Raw genomic sequence first — 22,208 nt, 5'->3', positions numbered from 1 at the left:
GCTTTTAACAATAACGAACACTATAAGAAAAAAACATGAATATGAAATACGGATTCATTATTTCTAAGAAAGCCAAAGTTTGCCTGAAAAAGTAACAAGATAGAGGGAGGGAACATGATCTGTAACAACGGCAAGTCGATGGTAGATTTGAGATAGATTTGAGCTGCAGTGGTAAATATCTAATATTATTAAACGACAGCTGACTGAAATGATAAAAAGACCTTACTATATGATCAGACATTAAAGAAACATGCTATGGGCGGCTGTGGCTCAGTTGGTAGAGTCGTCGCCTCTCAACCGAAAGGTGTTCGATCCCCAGCTGAGCAACATGTCCAATGTGTCCTTGGGCAAGACACTTAACCCCACATTGCTCCCACTGCCACTGTGGCGGTGCATGAATTAGTGTTGTACCTACTCTATGATGTAAGTCGCTTTGGATAAAAGCGTCTGCTAAGTGAATTGTAACATTGTAACATGTTGAAGTGCTGGCTTCTCTGACAACAATGCAGCAGCCAGTATGTCCTCCTTCTAACTTTAGATTCTGCTCCTGAATGCTCTGGATTTGTTTGGACCAGAGAAGGTAGACGGTTTTAAGGCGACCCCCCGACACGGCCGTTTTGGATGCCCCTCAGTTTGTCAGATATGAGAGCAGTTATCAGGTCAACAGGTGTTGCAGCGATAGAAGCGGGCAAGAGAAGTGGTTCAGATAGAAGTGATTGTACCCGACCTAAAAAGCCTCTGCATGTTTCTAATAAGCTCCACGAGCAGAAACCTGCTCAAACTAGGATCAATATTGGAGATGCTTTTGAAAAATGGAGAGAGGTTAGAACACAGAAAGGTTTACAGACCCATGCAGAGCTGGATAAACACTGAAGCTTCAGAGTCCACCACATGGTGACCTGAGTGAGCATCAACTCTAGAGAGGAGGGGGTGGTGGGAGACAGCTCTCTCTAATGTTTTGAATATGGACTGCAGTCCCCATTTTAAACACTAGGTGTCAAAGTTGCATATTGCTCATTTAAGAAATGTATGTCTGATGAACATCGACGAAAGTCTTTGAAAAGATTAAATGAAGTATCAAAATAGAAGCTAATTAAATTTCTGTATTCAGATGTATCAACTGTTTCATCTCATGTTCTTCCTAATCACACATTCTGGGAGATATATGAAGACCCCCGCCCAGTAAACTCAGTAAAGCAGAACTCTTGAGCTGTCCTCGCTGCAACATCGAGGCAACCCTCTCACTCCCAGAGGAGAACTCGAACATGTGAGTATCCCCAGGAGAACTCAGGAACTGCTGTGCACAGAGGTGAGCTCAACTCTTATTTACCTGGATATACTGTATGTCTCTGTAATGGCTCCAGCTGGTCCCTTCCACTAGGGAATATGACACTTTGGGTCTTGAGGGGCATTTTTTTTTAAAGCCTTAGAATAGCAGAAGTACACGCATTGTTTTAAGCGAAGTCAATGCTGAAGCTCCTTAAACATACTAATCCTACTAAACCCTGAAGAAGGCGCAGGTCAATACCTGTTGGTGTATTTTTTAAATGGTTCTAGCAGCATGAATTTAAGGCTTTTATTATATTTTTCAAACCCATCCTAGTGGTAACGATTGAAGGCTCTGATCAAGTCTTGATAATGACATGAATATTGAATAAAATAATTAACCCATCCATATTTCTCAATGGCTTTGTCCACTCCTTAATTGAACTAACTTGAATTATTGACAACATTAATCGCCTACCACTTACAGATAACCATTAAAGGCTTTATATGCGAGCACCAGCATGAAACCAAAACAACTCGCGCTGCATTGTTGTGTTAGCATGCTAATGCTAGCGATCTTTATTATGCTGGTATCTTCACACTGCATGTAAATTTACCTGAAATGAGCGTGATCTAGAAACACAGTTAAGCAGTGAGTACAGTATGTTATTCTTCTTTTCTCTAGTCCCTCAATTAAACAACTTTTATACACGAGGGGAGGAGTCAGCCGGCCGTCCGGGCGATGTAAACAAAGTGAAGATAGGACTCTGAAAACTCTGAAAACATCACAGACAGTGGGACTCGGGTGTTACACCCATTGTAGACAGTCATGACTCACAGAGTTATTTTCAGAGGATATACTTGATTTCTATTATATTTAAGTGTGAAAAATCACAGATAAAGCCTTTGAGTCTCTCTTTGGTTACAGTCTAACATTACTGCTCAACAAGGCCCCATGGGTATAGACTTTCCAGGCTCATCAGGTATTTGAAATCTCTTGGTTACCCCCCTCCCCTCCTCACTTGGATCAGGATCTTTAAACAACAAAAACAATGTCACAGGTGCAAACAACAAACCCAGAAGAATAAGATAATTAGGCTGAGAAGCATATGATGTGATCATTTCTCGAAAACAGTTGGAAGGCAATAATAATATGACAATGATGAAGAACTGCGCGTGTACACTGCATCAGTAATGTTTCTGTAATGAATCATTGGTAACTGCAAGCAACTTAAGCTACCTTTAGAAAGATGATGCTGCCAGGCACAAGCAAACACAACATTAGGATTCATACTGTTCCATTTTACCCATCAGAAATACTTAGATTTCAAATTAGGTTTTCAAAATGAGTGCAGCTTATCCGGGGGTTGGAAAACTAAATGTGTTTTCCCAGTGGCAGGAGTGGTTGGTGTACTTGGTGATTCGACTCAGACTTCCATTAATTTAACCCCCTAAAAAAAAAAAAAAAACGATTTGTTTTCTACTAAAGTGGCTGGGAGAGCGGCCCAAAGTTTGCAGCCACAGTACAAATTAGATGCAGCTCTATTGATTCCTGTGGGTAAAGCAGGGTCACAGCAACAAAGAAAGAGCTTCAGATAAAAACATAAGAGGAGACAACGTAACTGAGGGTAGCGAATAATCACAATGAAATGGACATTTTTTGAGGGTAAAAGTCTAGCATTACGGCGTCTTCTTCATCGAGATTTCAGCACAAATCAAAGAGACTGTCTATAAGGAAGTGTTAGCATCAAACCTCCTGAATGATCCTCCACACATTGAACAGGCTGACAGTACAGCTTGTGCAGTGAGTGGAGGATCATTCAGGAAAAAGGATCCGGCTGTGCCTGCTTCACGGGGAAATCACAAAGTTCCTCTAAAAGCACCTTCTGTCTAAATTGCATCAGCTCTAAATGAAACTCCACATGCTGTATATCTTGTCGTTCTCATGCGGCCTCAGAGTGATGGACAGCGTTCTGAATCCACTTTCCCAGAGCTACCCTCTCTCTCAGCTGTTTCTTAATTGAGTTTTTAGAAATCGTCAGTAGTCACGGCAGGATAATAGCCGCTCCTCGGAGACTTGAGCCCCGACCAAGAATATGGAATTCATTGTCTGCAGTAAAAAAGGTCATCTGCAAGTTTCAGTATCAATTACGGACAAAAGTAATCGCTCTCATGGGGTTCTTTCTGTTTCCATAAACACAATACTGGGTATAATGAGACCTGTGTATTATTGCAATTAACCTTGAAGTGATCTTTCAGAAGAATGATAATGAACCAAACTGTCTGTCAAATGTGACTAATACATGAAGCTTCCTTTCTGGCACATTGTGGTTTATGCACATTCGTCTCATTAGGAGAAGGAAACAGGCTCATTCACACAAACTCAATCTCAGCGCAGCCTCTACACCTTTGCCCTCCGCAGGCCGTCTCTGTTTCAGCAATCATGAGGCGCGTTCACACACTCACGACTTTTCAAAACCAATTAGCTTGAAGTGGAATATAAAACTCTTTACTGGAAATTGGTACCATGGCTTACATAGGCCCCGTGTCCACCTAGCCTTCAGAAAAGCGCTGACTGTGAACTCAGGAGCGCTTGCATGAAGCGCTGAGAAGAAAAGTGATGCATGTCCGTCCTGTCTCTATGACAACAGTCCGTCGACAATGGCCGCTATATGACCAACACTCTGTTATTTTGGTATATATATTTTGGGAATATCGAAAACAGCGCCAACCCCTTTTGAAAAGTTAAAGATTTCAAATTGATCACTCAGAGCGGCCACCCAAAATAAACGGAGCACTCAGAACAATTACGCTGTGGACTTTTTGTCCAGGCAGCAGCTGCTCATGCTCTCTCCTCGTTGAAGAAATTGAAAAAAGATCATGGCGCTCAGAAGAAAGCGCTAGGTGGACATGGGTTAAAGCACAGGTGTTCATTAAAATGGATGTGATGTACTGTATATGGATCTTAAATGGTGGTAAATAAATCATAACATAAAATACAATAGAGAATAAGATTTAGATTTTTTAATTTGTCACTCTTTTTGGCTAAATTAACATGACTGAGAAAAAGTCATTATTAATATAAAATGTTGCCCGTGTCACAGTTATAGGTGTGCATTTGTTATTTCTGAGTGGTTGTCAGTCTCTAGAGGGCAAATCTAAGATAAATCGACCTTGTCAGAGGAAAGGTGTCAAGGTCACAGAGATTGGGAGTGAAAGGAGGGGAGATAAAAGTATTTCAGCGCAGACAGTGATTGACAGTGTCTGACAATCCCTGAAGATTTTCACCATAGTCTCTTCCTTCGCCTCGATTTGTTAACATAAATGAATTGAGACCAACATCAGGCCCTGTGCACGGCTGACTATATGACAAGAGGATAGAGGCAGACCTGACCGAGCATACAGCCACACATAAACAAGCAGAGGAAGAACAGTGGGATGCTTTCTAAACTTATCTCGGTCTGGGGTTACATCAGAATCCCATCTGGTGTTGAGTTACAAGCCATTATGGTAAGAAGTGGACTGTTGCTATAAGGTATTATAAAGTCTAAAGGTTTATAAATACACATAGACACTATAGCTGTTTTTTTAGGTCTACAATCTTGTTTCATATTTTTTTCATGATCAGTAGAATCTAAAAGAACCATAACCAGAAAACTAAAGATCTTCATATTTGAACCCAAAGCTGTCAGAGAAAGCAGCAGTGGTCCATTCTTATTCACATGTCGGCAAACAATCAAATAGACATTTCTCACTTCCTGTAAGCATCTCAAAAATATGCAAAAGTTATTTTGTCATCTCTCACAAAGAGACAGAGAGCAGAGGTTGAACATTGTTGCCATTGCATTTGTGCAATTTAGAGAGTGTGCAGATATTTACTTGAAATCTTTGGTCATTAAAAACAAGGACATACTTAAAATTAACTTCTCTTTTTGTTGCCATGTCTCAGTACATGGAGGGCCTGCACCACCAACTGAGCCAAACCGGCGCGCCTCAACACCAGAGGTTGGTGCTTGGGTGTCACACAGTTTACCTCTTTATACTACTGTTTGTAAGAGATCCAAAGAGACTGTGGGGAGTGTTGCTAGGGAATGACACTTTTGGAAATACTTACTAAGACAATTTCTTTTCATATGTGGTGTCATCTTACCATTCACTTGGAGAGTGTGGGTCTGAAAAAGTTTGGCATATCCATCAGCATGACAGGTGTAGTTGCCCATGTGCGTCGTGGTCACCTTGGTGATGTAAAGTGAGCCGTCGTCTCCAAAGTCCTACCAAAGAGAGGAGGAGAAAACAAAGTTTAAAATGATGCATTTAAGAAAGTTCTGTTTTTTTTTTTTTTTTTTCTGGCAGTGCAGCGGTGAGAGTTGAAGGCGGCTGTAGCTGGAAATGAAGTGTGTGCCAATCAGGATGCAACAAAACCTGCAGAGTGCAGATGAGACGACAAACATTCATCGCAAAGGAAAATGAAAATATGACAATCGTACAAAAAAGGCACTTTGTGGAGCAACGTCCATCAATCTTCAGTCAGAAGTTAAAGGCAATTGGAGCCAAAGCAAACAAAAATAAATGACAATGGTAAGAAGAATAGTTTTCTGCTTCGTCTTTTTTTCCACTCAGAGGAAAGTGATCTGATGGAAAAGGACCTAGGCCATAACTGAAAAGCATAAAAATTACATAGAATTGAATACAAAAACAGCGACATATTTAACAAAAGTGTGAGTTGATGGTCGGCATGCTGCTCCAACAAATACACAGAACATGTTGCACGTTTCCATTCTCCGGAGGCCTATTTAAAGCAAAACAAAAAATGTGATTACACCAAACCTATCCATGAAGTTAACGTATGTGGAGCGAACTGAAACATGATTAATTCATGCTGTGTTGTGACAATTAAGCCAGAGAACGCACGGAAGGAATGGAGAGAGAGAATAAATGATTCAGCTGTGAAACATAAAGAAGCCCCCCAAAGCTAATGAGACCAGCGACGGTGTTGCCACGGGGATGAATCGTCCCGGTAAAGAGCCAAAGCATGCCATCTTGACAAGTCATTGTAATGAGTTTTTTTTTTCTTCTATTATTGTGTCTTCATCATGTTTTGTGTGGATGCCAAATCAGTGGAAATGGAAAACATTGCCAACTGAAGTAATTTATTCCTTAAGTACATTTACCAGGAAGAGTTGTGCAGGAGTAGCTGCAGGTTTGACGTCGCCCTGCAGTATTCCTTTCATATACTCTGCTTACTAAAATAAGAACTGACCAATCAAACACACGATTAATGCTAAGTGTTTAATAATTCTTATTGAATGTGCTTCTCTTAAACTCATTGGTAGAGTTGGTCGTCTTTCAACTGGAAGGTTGAGGGTTCGATCCCCAGATCCTGCAGCAACATGTCCGCAATTTCTCCAACTTTCACTTTCTTTATCAAAACTCCATACCGCACCTTTAAGGCTGTTACTTTGCTTAATGTTGCCAAATGTTGAGCTCATAGTGGATTAACATTTGGTCTATAAATAATATAATAAAGAGTTCGGTCTGGACCTGCTCTTTCTGTAAAGTGTCCCAAGAGAACATTTGTTGTAAATTGGCGCCATACAAATACAAATAATGGTTAATTAATTAAATGTACCTGCCCCTAACATCCACTGCTCTGGTGTTTTGGGATGCAATACTAATTTTTCAATACCTGGTAGTTTATCAAAATAATATGCAATTTGTAGGCGCTGGAATATTAATCATCATTAAGCAGATTTTTTTTTCAAACATTTCAGAACAAATGTCCAAAATAATACTGATCTTTAAGATTACATTTTGATTCGTAATTTCAGGAAAAAACCTCAAAATATATCTTCAATTATTTAGTAACAGACAATACAACAAATCAACTTAAATTAAACTAATATTAAATGAATCTGCAGAGACACTTGGAGTTAAAATAATGCGTATCATAGTCGATTTTTCACCACTTTTGATTGCACAGCAGCTCTCCAGCAGCCTTTTTTTTTTCCCAGCACCCTCTGACTTGATGAAGGCCGTGTGTCAAAACGTGTTCACCCCTGATCGCTGCCATGCATTAAAGAATTATCCGGGTATCTTCTTAGTGCTGTGAACTTTTGATCTTCAGATTGTCCACGACTCTGCCCCTGTGCTCCTTTCGTCTCACAACAGAACACACCAATCTTTTACTGAAAAGAACAGCTCAGCCCTGATTACTAGTCCTCTGTCAGAAGAGTTCACAGCAGGACGAGAGTCTTCCCTCATTAAAAAGCTTTTAACATTTCCAACAACTCTTCGCTGGCTGTTTTCTTCTTGGCATTCAGCCTCTCTGTAAATGTGTAAAAAGCAGGCGCCATTGTGTTTACAGGCGTACTGTGTGTTTATCAGTTCGTCCTGGTATGCTCCGATCTAACCTGCGAGCTCGGTAACGGGCGCGGGCTGAGTGAAGCATCAGAGCTTCACAATATGAGGGGAAATCGATGGTGCGTTTTGGCCCCTCGGGCTGAGAGCATATTGTGTCACCTTCTTAAATGAAAAATGAATGGGGGGGAAGAAATGAAACTCAGGGGGGTGGAACGAGCCTCGGCGGAGGCTGTCGACATGATTCCTCCACCTCACCTCACCACCCTCACCACGGCTATCAGCGGCACCCAGCAGCACCCAGCTCTCTGCAGACGCGGCAAGCCGGCGTGTGAAGGGAGACAAGGGCAGGTAGAGGTGGATTTACAAATAGGCCACAGCCCTCAAGAAACTATAATTAATAAAGCTGCCAGTGACAGGTCACCTCTGAAAAGGACACCTAAAGAGCCACCGCATTGGACAGCTAACCTCTCAGCTAAGTGACGAGGCATTTCAGAAAACCCGTACTGGAGAAGTTTGCAGGCTGGCCTTATGAAACTTTGTGAAAAGGAGCACAACAACATGCAGGGTGAAAATAGCCTGCGGTGTGAACTCAGAGTCAGAGGAACTTGCTTCTCTCAAATTAAACCATTTTAGGTCAACACAACTAAAAATAGAGGGCAGCTTGATGGTAAAAGAGCTGCTTCACTAAATTACTACAATCACATTTTCTCACTTTCCTTCAGGGGTATAGAGTCAGACTGCTAGTTTCGGTTTTTGTGTGCCAATGTTTTTAGATGTCTACTGCAAACAACAAGTCCTACCTACACTTCAATGTTATCAAGGTAAAATAGTTTCAGAAGTAACCCTGCAGCATCCACAAACCTCAGAACTGGAACCTCACAAACATGGCCAAGATAACTTGTTCATGTTTGTAAGAATACCTGGAGTAACATGGGTACTTCTTTTTCTTTACATACTGCATTAGTCCCCTATTAATTCTTTTTTTACACTCTTGATTGAGACACATGCTACTAAACACAGAAGTCCCAAATTAAACACGGGACCCATGGTGTCTTGCTCAAGGCCACCTCAGCAGGATCTGTGACCTGGAACCTCTGGAAGCTTTCCATACTTTGATCTGCACCAGTACTTGAACCGGCGACCCTCTGGTTCCCATTCTAAGTCCCTAAAGACTGAGCTACTGCTGCCATAAACAGAGTTAGGTGGACATTTCAGAGTCGATCATTTGATAGTATCATGCCATAGAAGAACAAACTATCTTAATGCATTTGTAACAGTAGAAAGGTACGGTAAAGTACTGTAAAGACTGCAGATCTAAAGTGGATAAATATGTGCTCCAAACTCCCAGAGACTCGTATTATTTAAATGTTTTTTTAGGAATGAAAAAGCTTTTCAATTCTCAACTCACACAGAATATTTTCACATTCCTTACGTCATGTTTCCATTTCAATCAACAAAAGAACAAACTGTGCTCCCAATAACATCTTTATCTTTTTAAGTGGTGAAGCCACCGATGGCAGAGGCTGCTATCTAAAAGTGTCCATCAGTGTGAATTAATCCTTTTCATACACATTTGCGGACACGTCAACATGTGGCTGCAGGAGCTTGGGATCGAACCCCAGACTGTCCGATTCAGAGATGGCAGACTCACTGAGCCACAGCCGACCCTTTAAGTTTGTAAATTGTAAAAAACCTTACAGGATAAAGAGTCATTTTATGCTTTTCTCTTTTAATAAATTCCAGGGGAAGAAGGAAAAAGAACAAAATATTGATCCTCTGATATCTCGTCTTTTCTGCATCACAGACCTCCTTAACGAGCTGAATGAGCCACAACACTGCGCAGTATAAAATAATGTTTCTTCATGACCACAAACCTAGCCGATTGTTGTTTTGTTTGTTTCCTTCTAAGCTGTTAAAAGGGAACTATTCAGAGTGTTTTTTAGCAATCAGTATATATTCAGTATATAATCAGTATATCCTCTATATACGCCAATGATTGATATACTGAACAGGAAGTAGAGGCTTTGAGTCAGAGAGCTGCAGACTGGCTCACAGCTGTGTGAGATGAACACATCGTTGATTTTGTTGTCTGTGTAGGTTCTCAGTCATCCTGGTCATGGTGTGAATTCAAAGCTTGATCCAAAGTTAACTGGACTTGGTTGAAGATCTTGAAGATGTTTCACCTCTCCTCTGAAATAGTTCCGTCCACTTGAGAGTTCAGAACTGAAGAAGCCTTTTGGAGGAAGAGAGGTGAAAAGTCTTCAAGATCTTTAACCAAGTCCAGCTGCCTTTGGATCAAGCTTGGAATCGTCTTTTCATAGGTTTGTTTACGATATATCTCGACCCTGACCTTTAATGCTTTGTTCTCATAAGTGTATGTGTTAATATGCATTCAATTTGTTTTTATCCGCAGGAGAATAAAAACATAATACTCATCTTATTACACGATTTTAACCTGTGCATATCCTGATTACAGCACCGTGCGTCTGCTGTAGGCACCTCGTTAGCTTTGTGGGATTTTTATGAATGAAACATGAATAAAAAAAAAGTGAAGGCATGTCCGTCTGTCGAGACAAACATAAATGAGTAAATACATAAAAACAGCCTACCTGGGTTGGGATCTGTTGGGGAGAGAAAACAGGTCAAACATTGATGAGGTTAATTCATTTAAAGCAGCAAAGGGGAAGAAAAACAAAATCAGTCAAGTGACACTTCAGATGACGTGATCACAGATTCATCTATGTTTTAAGTATTCTCCTCGTTGTAGATCCAACTTAATAATCTCACAGTGTGTCTGCAGACTCCCTGACCACATTATTAATACGCCAACAACACCCTCTTGATAGGAGATGAAGATGTATTCAAAGTGACCACGGTGATTCAGTAAGATTTATGTGTTATCTGCCTTCCAAAGATGCAGCGCTTCATTTATCCCTCCTCTGGGAACAGCAGCAGAGAGAGAATACAAATTCCAGCGCTGGTGGTGGTGCACAATGATCAAAACTGAATGTAGATATTTGAAATGATGACGATACATTCAATGTTACATGACATGCAGAGGCGCTGCTTGTCAACAGGCAGGGCAGGATACTGGTCGGGACCTCAGGCCAGTAAGGGGCCCCTGAGGGCTGACCAACTTTAAAAAATGGCGGTGGCTTAAATCTAGAAATTCTTGTAATGACAGTAGGAAACATCCCTAAAGGGGCCCCATCTGACATCACTCCCTCTTGTTGCCCTGCTAAGCATCTCAAGAATCATTACTGTTAAAACACAAAGCGCTTCAATGAAGTCACTTAAAGGCTTTATATGCGATTTCTTTGATCCAGCAGATGTCGCCCTTGAGCACCAGCATGAAACCAAAACAACTCGTGCTGCATTGTTGTGTTAGCATGCTGATGCTAGTGATCTTTATTCTGCTGGTATCTTCACACTGCATGTAAATTTACCTGAAATGAGCGTGATCTAGAAACACAGTTAAGCAGTGAGTACAGTATGTTATTCTTCTTTTCTCTAGTCCCTCAATTAAACAACTTTTATACACGAGGGGAGGAGTCAGCCGACCGTCCGGGCGATGTAAACAAAGAGAAGATAGGATTCTGAAAACTCTGAAAACATCAGAGACAGTGGGACTCGGGTGTTACACCCATTGTAGACAGTCATGACTCACAGAGTTATTTTCAGAGGATATACTTGATTTCTATTATATTTAAGTGTGAAAAATCACATAGAAAGCCTTTAAAGAATTATCTGTCTGAGAGTGAAAAAAGGGAGGAAGAGGAATAAGCTGCAGGACACTGGAAGACATGATGGGGATGAACGCTGCGGTTGGAGGGGCCCCATATACAATTTTGGCTAAGGCCCCAACAGACTCTAGAATCGCCACTGGGTACATGTGGACAATACAGAGGTAATGTGAGACTGAATGGAGTAAAGCTTCAAAGCAGTGAGGGAGATAAAACACCTTTTTCTGACGGACGAGATAAGAAAGCAGGAAAAGGAAACAGAGCGCAGATTGCACGGCTTCCTGCCTCATATCGTTGAGTTTTGTTTGAAGCAGCAGTCTTCAAAACTCTTTCGATTCTTATTAATTCAACGTCTTTCCAGGATTTTGTGCTAAATGTGAAATACTTTTGCTGTGACCTTGCAAATTGACTTTGCAAGTAGGACATGTTACACCAAAAAAAAAAAAAAAAAAAAAAGCAGCTGAGAAATATTTCTTGAAGAGGTTGATTTCCTAAACTTTTTAAAGAATTACAAAAAGTGCATTTTTTCATCTTCTGTGCTGGGACTGCAGAATCACCATCCCAAGACGCTAACATTAACAGTCAGGCACACACACACACACACACACATACAGCAAACCCGACTGTGTCTTTGGCTCGGCCACTCAGGGAGGATTGAAATACTGACAGCCTTAGATGATGATGCAATAGCCAGCAACTGTCAACTTCATGGAATTACAGTAAGCTGCTTTGTCAAAAATTTAGAGAGGCTCCATTGAACTCCGGGATACAAGCGCACCCATGGGGATTAATGCCGATCCACTAAGTGTGAGCGTCGACAAATTTTCAAAAAAATCAACCCCGTTCTAAACTGGGAAGGCCGGCGAGATCGGAATTCATAAAGCTCCCGTGTGTGCTCACAGGAATATGACTCTAATTAAGGCTGGCAGTGGATACTCACAAATATTAACAGCCAGCAATTATGCAGGAATTGTCTGCAAGGCAATTTAGAACGAGTCGGAGGATGCCAGGTGCAGAGAAAAATCCATTCTCCTCTCTGGAAGGAGCAACACATGATTGACTGGATGTCTGAGAGCCAAAAATAAATCTGGATTAAGCCGCAGTTGATGTGTTCCCCCACCGGTTAGTTTTCTCTTGATGCAGCGTGGTTTTGCACATCTTTTTTTCCTGATGAGTCACAAGAGACATGTCGATACTCGAGCTGATTCGCTGTGTTGGTGCAGATGCTCGGGAAGTATTTTGTGCACCAGCAGGGGTTGTAAACTCTGGGTATGTTAGACATCTGACAGTCGTAGACCTCCAGGGCTAAAGAACAGCAAGTTCTCTCGGTCTGAAGAGGCAGTTTAAGTCCCAACTCAGACTCACTTCATGAAGCTGCAGCCTGACATGCTGTGTGCACCACAGAGACAGAGGAAGACTCTTTTAGTGCAAAAAAACATTAAACCTGGTTCATACACAGAGCCTGAGAGTGGAAAAGTGTTCCAGGGTTAATTAAAATGCAGACTTTGTTGCACCCTTTTTTTTTCCGCTCTCTTCCCTCCATGACGTTAAGCTTCTTCAGAGTGAAATCTAATTTTTACGACTTGTCCAGGTGTTTGATGGTTGGAAAGCACAAAAGGCCGGGCTTTTGAACACAGGATGTTCTCCTTTCCGATCCCTCATTAAGCTGAAAAACAGAGACTGCAAAGGAGATGTTATATTTAAAAAAGTTGCCCAAAAAAAAGTCAGACACTTTCATATCCTTGCTCTATCTGCGGCCATTATTCCAGCCATTGATGCACTTCACTCAAAGCTTTATTTGTTGACTTTTTAGCTGCTACAATGGAAACACTGAAAAGCATTTGACAGCAGAATCTTTCATCTCTGCTCGGATATGTGAAAAGAAAAAAAAAGGGCCTGTGAAGGATCTGCATATTAGTCACCATGCAGGAAAGTGATGACTGTGTGAAGTGTAGACAAAGACCACACCTCGGTCGGGACGCTGAACTCTTACTGTGTGTCTTCAGGCAATTATCAAAGAAGAAACACATTTATGTTTTATTGTTTCTGCAAAAAAAAAAAAAGGAAAAGAACAAAACAGTTCCTGGAAAGAAGAATAAAAAGAAAGACAGATCAAAAGACTACTTTGACCTTGCAGGACCTCACACCTCTCTCTTTTTCTTTTTCTTCCACAAATCCTCTGAAAGATATTCAGAGCGGTTTTCTTTAAAGAAATAATCTGACTTGACATTTCTTTTTCTCTCACTCCCAGTACTTTCATACATCTTCTTTTGGAGCTGGGAGAAAAAAAAATAGCAAAAAATTGCCAAAAAAAAAAATACGCAAATGGTGGGTAAAGCTGTACAGCTCTCATGTGCACGGCCTGAAAATCACCTCATGATGTCGACGCCGCTCTTAATGTGCATCCCCGACATCGTGGGGAAACCAGAACCAGTGTGCTAGTTTAGAAGCCAGTTGATGGTGCCAAGGATGACTGGCGACAGCTGGCCGCCTCTTACTCATTTTAAGGGTCATCAACATTTAATGTTACATTAGCGGCTTCGCTGGGTCTCCCTTTATCTACTGCGACAGTGTTGACTTAATTATGCACAGCAGTATCACACTCATCTCGGTCAGCGGTGACACGCGCAGATGAAAAAAGGGGGAAGGAGAAAGCGTCTTGCCTTCTGTGCACCTCGTCAACCTAAGTGTCCTTCTTCCTTTTTTTGATGTGGATGAAAGTGACACAGCGGGCTGTCTGGGGCCGCGCTCACAGATTAACACAAACACACACACACACACACACACACACACACACACACACACACACGCGCATAGACATACACATGGCGTACAGTCTTTTCACAGAGCTGTAAAAGTAGGTCCTTCCTCAAGGGCTGAACCCCTTTGGAATCCCCCCCTTCATCTTCTTTCCTTTTGTCTGAAATCCCTGTCCCTCCAAGCGAGTCTCTGAACACAGACACCAGGAACACAAACTGACATCCTGGATTACTGTCAGACCTACAATACAAAGCCAGCGCCAACAGTCAAATAAAATGTGTTGACAATCTGAGCGGCTGCCAAAAAAAATAAAAAATAAAGTCGGAATATGACATGGTATAAATATAGGTTGAAATGATCTGGAGTTTTGCAGCTTGCGTCGTTAAGAATTGATGATGCTTCCCAACGTGAAGACACGATAATCAGACCTGCTCTCTGCTCGTGTCACAGCTATTTAACTATTAATCCTGATTCTATATTGATCTGCCTATCCATGTTTATATATGTCCGCTACCTACCTATCCGTCTTATCTCACCATCTATCTCTCCATACACAATAAATCAGAGCGAGAGTGATGACAGCCAGCTCTTACATTGATGTCATCCAGGTTCAAGGAGTTCAGGTATTGATGGTTTCTCTTCCACAATATTGGCGGCCTCCGCTCCCCGGTGATGGCACATGTCATCACGGCGCTTTGGCCCACTGTTACCGTGGTGACGCTCACTCTCTGGTCATCTGGAAGGCTGAGCAGGTACACATCTGTTGAGGAAGAAAAACACAACGTTAGATGCATCGTCTGACGGGGGACTGATGTTTTGGTTTTTTTGGAGTTTGGAGACATTTTATGAAACTGAGGAGTAAATAAGTAGCAGCAATTAAAGTTCTGTGTAAAACTTTTAATTTGAGAGAGTCAAGGTTCACTTTATGTTTGCATATTGAAGGACTTTCCTTTCTTGTAACAGCTCGTAATTCAGATAAACTCACTGAGATACTTCAAGATGCAAGATTTCATGTTTTGTTTTTTTTCTTCCTCGGCACATTTTCACTTAATGAAGCCTGAAAAACAACAATGCACAATACAGAGTGTCTCAATTAGCTGCTGTTCTGCCATATCTATAGAGGCAGATGTTTTGTTTTTAGCTAAAGATGCACTGAGGCAGCACAATTATTGCAATTTGCAAAGTAATGGGAATAGATTAGGTTAAATGTTCTGTAAATCCTTTGCATAATTTATGTAATGATACAATAATGAAAGTCCTGCTTCCTCTGCTGGTCTCTCTGAGGACCCCGGGTCCACCAATCTGCACCTTTCTTTTTTTTTCTTCTTTTTTTTGCCAGCAGCACAAAAACAGACACATCTGGGAGGTGGCGGTTCTGCTGGTGTAAGCGTGCTGCTTTGTAACTAGAAGCTGGAATATTTTTAAACATGCTCGCTGCTTTGAGAGTATTAAACAAGCAAGCTAGGCTCTCCACGTAGCCCGTAAAAGCCCAGGAGTGCACCTTTACTGATGAAAGAGACATGGTAAAAAATAAGCTTTGCACTGCCAGCGAGGTTCCCCACGGAAACACAAGCCTAGACTTCGACCCGACTCACTGCTTTGCTTGATTCTGTAATTCTGCAACACCAGCATAGAGCATGCTTTTGGTGGTTACAAGATGGGGATACATTCTCTGTGGTTAATTTTTCTACCCATAATTGAAAGTAAATAGGGCCACAAAGGGGAAGCCAGGGTGGGTTCTGAGGTCAGCATGGCTATGGTTGGTGTTTTTGTCGAGACAGAATGCACACCCCTCACTAATTCTCCTGCTGTGTTGCGTAACATGGCCTGTGAGAGAATGCGATTTTAATCTTTCTCTTGGGTAATGAGCAACGGAGCAAAAGGAAACACAGACTCAATTTGTTCTGCTCCTAAGGGCATGAAATACAAAAACCTAATGAAAGAGCAGGTCCAGCAGACAGTGTTTCGGTCGCCACAGCCCCGAGAATAAGGATGAGAGCACCTTCAATTACAGCAGGACTCCGATGGCCCCATACCAATCGGCTTCTGAATGCTTTTTTTTTTTTTTTTTTAAACCTTCTAGCTCGTTTGCTCCACTCGTTGTGTCTTTGAGCTGTGTGAACTTACGGGCCTCTTTGATCCAGGCCATTCACACTGAGAGCCGTGAGAGAGAGAGAACTCAAACTTCTTCATTTCAACAGGAAGCTTGTAGAGTTAAGACTCGTAATCTGTCGTTTGGCCTGGAGAAACCCCCCGAATAAACCCCCGCCAAATCTCCTCAAAATTACAGGATTAATAACAGACTTTCCTTCTAAGTGGAGCAGAACTCTAACTGTAGGAGATTATACTGTCAGTGGAGAGTCTGATCCAGCTCTGGGGTGATTTGGGATGACTATAGTGCAAACACTTCATGAACCCAACTCTTTCTTTTGGTTTTAATTATTTAAGTATTGTTGTATTATTTTTACAAACTTCTTATTTAAATAAAAATGAACTGTTTTTTGACGGTAGTTGCACGTCCACATCATCAAATTATCTCTATTAATAGCTTGACATGGTGCTGTGGTTAGCGCTGTTGCCTCACAGCGAGGAGGTTCCTGGTTTGAATCCCCGTCTGACAGGAGCATCTCTGTGTGGAGTCTGCATGTTCTCCCCGAGCATGTGTGGGTTCCCTCTGAGTACTCCAGCTTCCTCCTACGTTATCTTAAATGGTGACCCTACAATCACCAGTAGGTGTGAATGTGAGTGTGGCTGGTTGTCTGTCTCTATATGTCAGCTCAGTCATTGACTGGCGATCAGTCCAGGGCGTAACCCCGCCTCTCGCCCAATGACAGCTGGGATTTGCTCCAGCTCCCCAGCGACCCTGAACGGAGTAAAGATAATGGATGGATGGAAGGAGTAGCTTAACATTCAGCTGTTAATTCAATTGTTAATTTCTATTAATGACATTTTGATTTCATATTTGAAATTATTTTATTTTACATCTAAAAATACAAATTGTTAGGCTTTTATTTTGAAATGTTGTACTGTCTTAAGATGACAGTATTTTACTCGCTGTTTGAATTCAACCCTGCTTTTATTTTGAAATAAAGTAAGGACCCTCTGGTAGAGTGAAGGTTAGGACATGAAGTTAAGCACAGAAACAGAAAGTGGTTAGGGATCCCAAACTGACGTCAGACAGCTCAAAGGAACGGTAACAAAGGTCAATGTGTGATGTCATAAGGTCAGTGTGTGATGTCATTAGGTCAATGTGTGATGTCATAAGGTAGATATGACTTTGGACTCGTCAGCTGAGCTGTCTGAGAGTTTGTTAAAGTGAAATGAGACATTCAAAGATGCAGCAGCGTCCTTTCTTTACATCACTGAGACTACAGGGAGACACTGAGGACCACTATCTACGGAGAGCCTGAAGGGACAAAACATCATGGTGTTTAAAAAACAAAACGATGCGTTAAGTTGAGACTAATAATGCTGACAGTCCTACTTTCTAATCTGTATAAATCCAAACACCTGTAACTTGGTGCTGTAACTTTGTCCTACAAGTGCTTGCAGACATAAAACATAGTTGAATATCACCTAAACTTTTTTTAAGAATGAGTTTCGCTCAACTTATCTCACAGCTTTTTTGACAGACAAACACTTTATAATGTAAGTGAATGCAACACCACTAATGTTGGCTGTAAAAACAGTTTTTAGCAAACACATCAGAGACACTTTCAGCTCCAAGAAGCCAGAGATGGTTGCCAAGCTATTGCAACAGATTGAATTATATAACCCAGGTGCTATGATACAGAGTCCACTGCCATGTATTTTTAGATGTTATGCTCATTTTGTTGCTGTATTCGGAATACTTTTTTTTGCTTTTTTTTTTTAATGGAGCTTTTAACTGCAGCGCCTTGAGATAATCATTTTGAAACCAAAGTTTCACAAACTGTTATGAATACAAAGTGATCTCACCCACATGAGACAAAGTGAGACTCAGTTTAATGATTCATTAAAGATCCAATCAGTCTCTCATTTCTAAAACACAAACATGAACGCATTCACTCATTAGTGAGTCTCTTTGATTGGCTGGTGATAAAGCTGTCTTGTGATGGCGTGCACACGGGGGGAGTCCTCCTGTCATGAACACAACCCGTCGCTTACACTGATGTAGACAAAGAAAAAGGTTTAAATCGTACATGAAAAGCAATAAGGAAGTTCATAAAGAGACTGAGACATTTCCCTTGTGGACTTCATTATGTGACAGAAATCATTTGATGTGACTCGTTTGATCAGTGAGGAGCTGTTTGTATGTAATGAAGATGTGACAACAGCAGTCAGCAGGGGTGATATGAGAGCCTTTAAGGACAGATAGAAAATAAATTACTTTTGGAAAATGAAAAATATTGAAGCGAAGAGAAGCTATTACTGTAAAGGTCCTCGATTAAACGTTTGTCATTGGATGAGTTGAGAAAGTGGAAGTCTGGAAGTTGAGCTGACCTTTAGTTTGAGAGGGTTACTTAAAGGCTGTTGTGTTGGGTGTCAGGGGCGTGTCCAGACTTTATGACTGGGGTGGCCCAGTGACTTATGCAGGGGCAGTCTGAAGTATGATGTGCAAACAGGGAGTTTACCCTTTCTTACTTCACAAATCATATCTAATATATAACTCAAGATAATGGTAAATAGTAAATAGACTTGAGCCTGTATAAATCTTTTCTAGTCTTCTGACTACTCTAAGCTCTTTTACACTGCAGGTCACACCTACACATTCACACCCTGATGGTAGAGGCTGCTGTGTAAAGAGACCATCAGAAGAAACTAATCCCATCATATAGTGCAGACGAAGCAGCGGGAGCAACTTGTGGTTAAGTGTCTTGCCTAAGGACACATCTGACATGTCAAACCCTTGACCTTCCGGTTGAGAGTTGGGTGTTTCATGTGAAAATGGCCCGTAGTTTATGTCGATCATTTCTGCAGCAACAACCTGCAACTCTGATGTAATTTGCATGATGTCGTTTCTGACTGAGAAAAACTATGATCCAGGAACAATGTGAGAAAATAAATAGACTCAACAAACTGGGCGACAAATAATAAGTACGCATATCAAACAAGCAGTCAGATTAGTTGAGATTTCAAGATTAAACTAAAAGTGAATGCACTTCAATGTAATGCTGATATTGAGAATTACTGAGGCAATTACAACAAATTAAACCAGGAAGACTCTCTTTGAAAGTGAAATGCAATTTTACTATTTACCTTTATTTTTCTCTTCCAAAAAATTGTCTCAAGGTTTTTGAAAACTTAGAATTTCAAATCTTCGTCTCGTCAGGTTTGGTTTCTGAACAAAAATGGAAGGTCATCATTAATAATGTTGATGTCTTTTGAAAAAATGTTAGGCTAATTGTTGTTTTTTTGTTTGTTTCTAAATGGCATTTTGGGGGGCATTTTTGTCTTTATTGGAGAGGACAGCTAAAGAGAGACAGGAAATGTTGGGATGAGAGAGCAGAGGACAACATGCAGCAAAGGGTAAAGGTCAGATTCAAACCCCACGTCTGCTGCAATGAGGACTATAGCCTCTGTACATGGGACGGACAACGTAACCACTAGGCTACAGGCGCTCCTGGTGGGCTAATATTTAGTGTGGGTTTCCTAAATAAATGTCAATATAAGGAAATTAAAAAAAAAAAAAACCTGTCCAGATGGAAAGCAAAAATCTTAAGCCAGCAGAGGAAAATTAAAAAGACCGGAGAGGGGAAAAAAAGTATTTATCGGAAACAACAAAAGTGGGACATTTAACTCATCAGCAGACATGAAGAAAGTGAAGAATAAAGGAAAATGGATCTTCCATCAGTCACGAGTGGCTAATCCATGACTCTCCTCCTCCTCCTCTGGCACTATTAACGCAAGAGCCGGAGGAACACCATGCAGCCACTCGGCGTTTCTCCATGGTGCTGAGACGATGGTGGGTGGATACGCTGACAAAAATCTCCTTCAATAATGTCCTCCCTAACCATTCAATTACAGCCCCCTTGTCTGTTAATGCTCCTGGAATACGCTGCAAGCAACAAACTCCATTTGCCGCTGATCCCCCGGGGATAGAAATGTGTGAAGCTATACAGCGAGAATTTTAAAGAAGGAAGTGGGCAGACAGAGAAGCAGGCAGGCGGGCTCCATCATAGCTTTAGCTGGGCTGACGGAGGAAGGAGGGGAAGTGTAGAGAGGAAGTGAAAGGCTTGTATCCGACCTGAATGAGAAACTCCTCAGAGAGATGGAAGTCTGGGCTGCTGGATGCGACTCAAACACTTTGAGTGCAGCGGGGCCCCCTCCACTGCGAGAGATTTATCAAGAGGAGGAAGTGGCCTTGGCTCCTCTTTTTGGTCTGATTTGAGGGCCTGGGGGGACTCCTGGCTCCTGGGACGGATCAACCTTCTCCGTCCAGAACCTATAATTAGTGATTAACTGTGAAGCCCAGACTTTTGATTTACTCCGCTCTGCATCCAGAACGGGATGTCGGTCGGTTGCCTCGGCGAGAGGTAAATCACCTTCTGCACTGGAGGCAACAAGCTTGTCAGGGAAAATAGCACGGGCACTGCAGGACGTAGCGAGGGGCCCGGCTGCATGAAGACAAATTGCGGCGAGGTTGCTTAGCCAACCCCCTTACTCCGTCCTCTATCATGCTCTGTCGCTCCCTTTCTGCAACACACGCTTTCTTGCTTCTGTCTCTCTTCAGCAGCTCTCCCATTCCTCTAACACACTCCCTCTCACACTCCCTCTCAATGATGTTTGAGACTACTAAAGCTGAACGCTTGTGTAGCCCCCATCGCTTTAGATTTGACATTCTGAAGTGGAGATAAAAGAAGTTTCCCTGATGCTGATCCTGAGTATTCATAGCCCATGTGTAAAGACTAAAGGGTGGGAAAAAAACCCCAACCCCCCCCCAAAAAAACAGAATGCAGAATCAAGTGAGAAGTATCTGATCTTTGATGCTTGAGTAGATTTGTGCAAACTCTTTCCCCAAAAACAAGAAGAAGGGAGCTGCTTGTTTTGATTCCAACTCGGCGGACTTGAGTGTTTGACAGAGGAAGAAAACAGTTTGAAACGCAGAAACACACACATTCCCTTTGTTTTCCCGAGGAAAATACTTATTTTTCTTCTTTTTATGTTGAACTGCCACCACTAGTCGCGCTGCCAAACAAAGCCGTTCCCTGTACAATAAAGGGACTGAACAATAACAAAACACCAATCAGGTGAATTTCAAGAGAAAGTGCTCCATGAAGACAAACACACATGTTGACAGGGAGAGATCTCGTCTATGCACCGTCCCAGGATCGGAGTTATTCCTCTAAACTCTTGACAGAAACAAAACTCAGTTTAAGAGAGTCGGAAATGTATTCTGACTGAAACTTAGGGAATGAAAATGGAAAAAAAACAAAGATAGAAGGTATTCCCCTCCCTGAAAACTGAAAGCCCTCGTCTAAAAGAAAAGCAGACCACACAGACATGAAGTTTACAGACTGTTCTGGGACAGTTGAGGTGCTTTATCTTTCATGTACCATCCTCTTTAGACACATCACTCTTCGTATTCTAAAGAACAACTTCTCAACGACTGACATATTGCCTTTTGAGCTTTCAGGAGCTTTTATTTTCCATATTTGGACTTCCTCTGATTTGATTTTGCACCTCTACCAAACCGGTGTTTAATGTGCATACACCATCGTTGTAAGCAGGCAGCAGAAGACTGGACTTAAGGTCAATAAAAACAGTTACAATTGAGCACAATTGATTAATAAAAATGACTAAACACTGTTCAAACACTGTCCATATTGTGTGTACCCTTCTAATTGCTATTTGAAACAGTTAAATGGCATCTTCAATTACAAAAAAACACACTATTTTTAATGAATTGCAAATTGTGAACTCTGTGACTTGCATTAGTTTGCACAGTATGGCCAATGTGGGGTCAGCCCAATGGTCCCACAGCCCTATGTTCCCACAGCCCTGGAGATTTAGCTAAAAGCTACATTCCATCTGTAGTCCATTGCTACTGGATAATAGGTTGGGTGTAATTGGCTACCAAATTGGGATAAAGGGGGATAA

The 22,208-nt window shown here is 41.6% G+C and overlaps 1 protein-coding gene across 2 annotated transcripts in view; it reads right to left on the bottom strand.

Moving 5' to 3' along the window:
• The window catches only part of fstl5 (follistatin-like 5), a 211,458-nt gene that overhangs the window by 55,377 nt on the left and 133,873 nt on the right, over positions 1–22,208 (bottom strand). The window contains exons 7-9 of one of the 2 annotated variants that reach the window (XM_020648482.3): positions 14,723–14,889; positions 10,236–10,247; positions 5,417–5,537 (exon numbers count right to left, since the gene is read on the bottom strand). In XM_020648482.3, coding sequence (XP_020504138.1) covers positions 5,417–5,537; positions 10,236–10,247; positions 14,723–14,889 — 300 coding nt within the window. The remainder of the gene's footprint in view (positions 1–5,416; positions 5,538–10,235; positions 10,248–14,722; positions 14,890–22,208) is intronic. The other variant, XM_029280169.2, reaches the window with a different exon arrangement.

The sequence above is a fragment of the Labrus bergylta genome, chromosome 9 (genome assembly GCF_963930695.1).
Source record: "Labrus bergylta chromosome 9, fLabBer1.1, whole genome shotgun sequence".
Taxonomy (NCBI): Eukaryota; Metazoa; Chordata; class Actinopteri; order Labriformes; family Labridae; genus Labrus; species Labrus bergylta.
The sequence above is the reverse complement of the archived record's forward strand: the minus strand, read 5'-3'. Positions and strand labels throughout refer to the sequence as shown.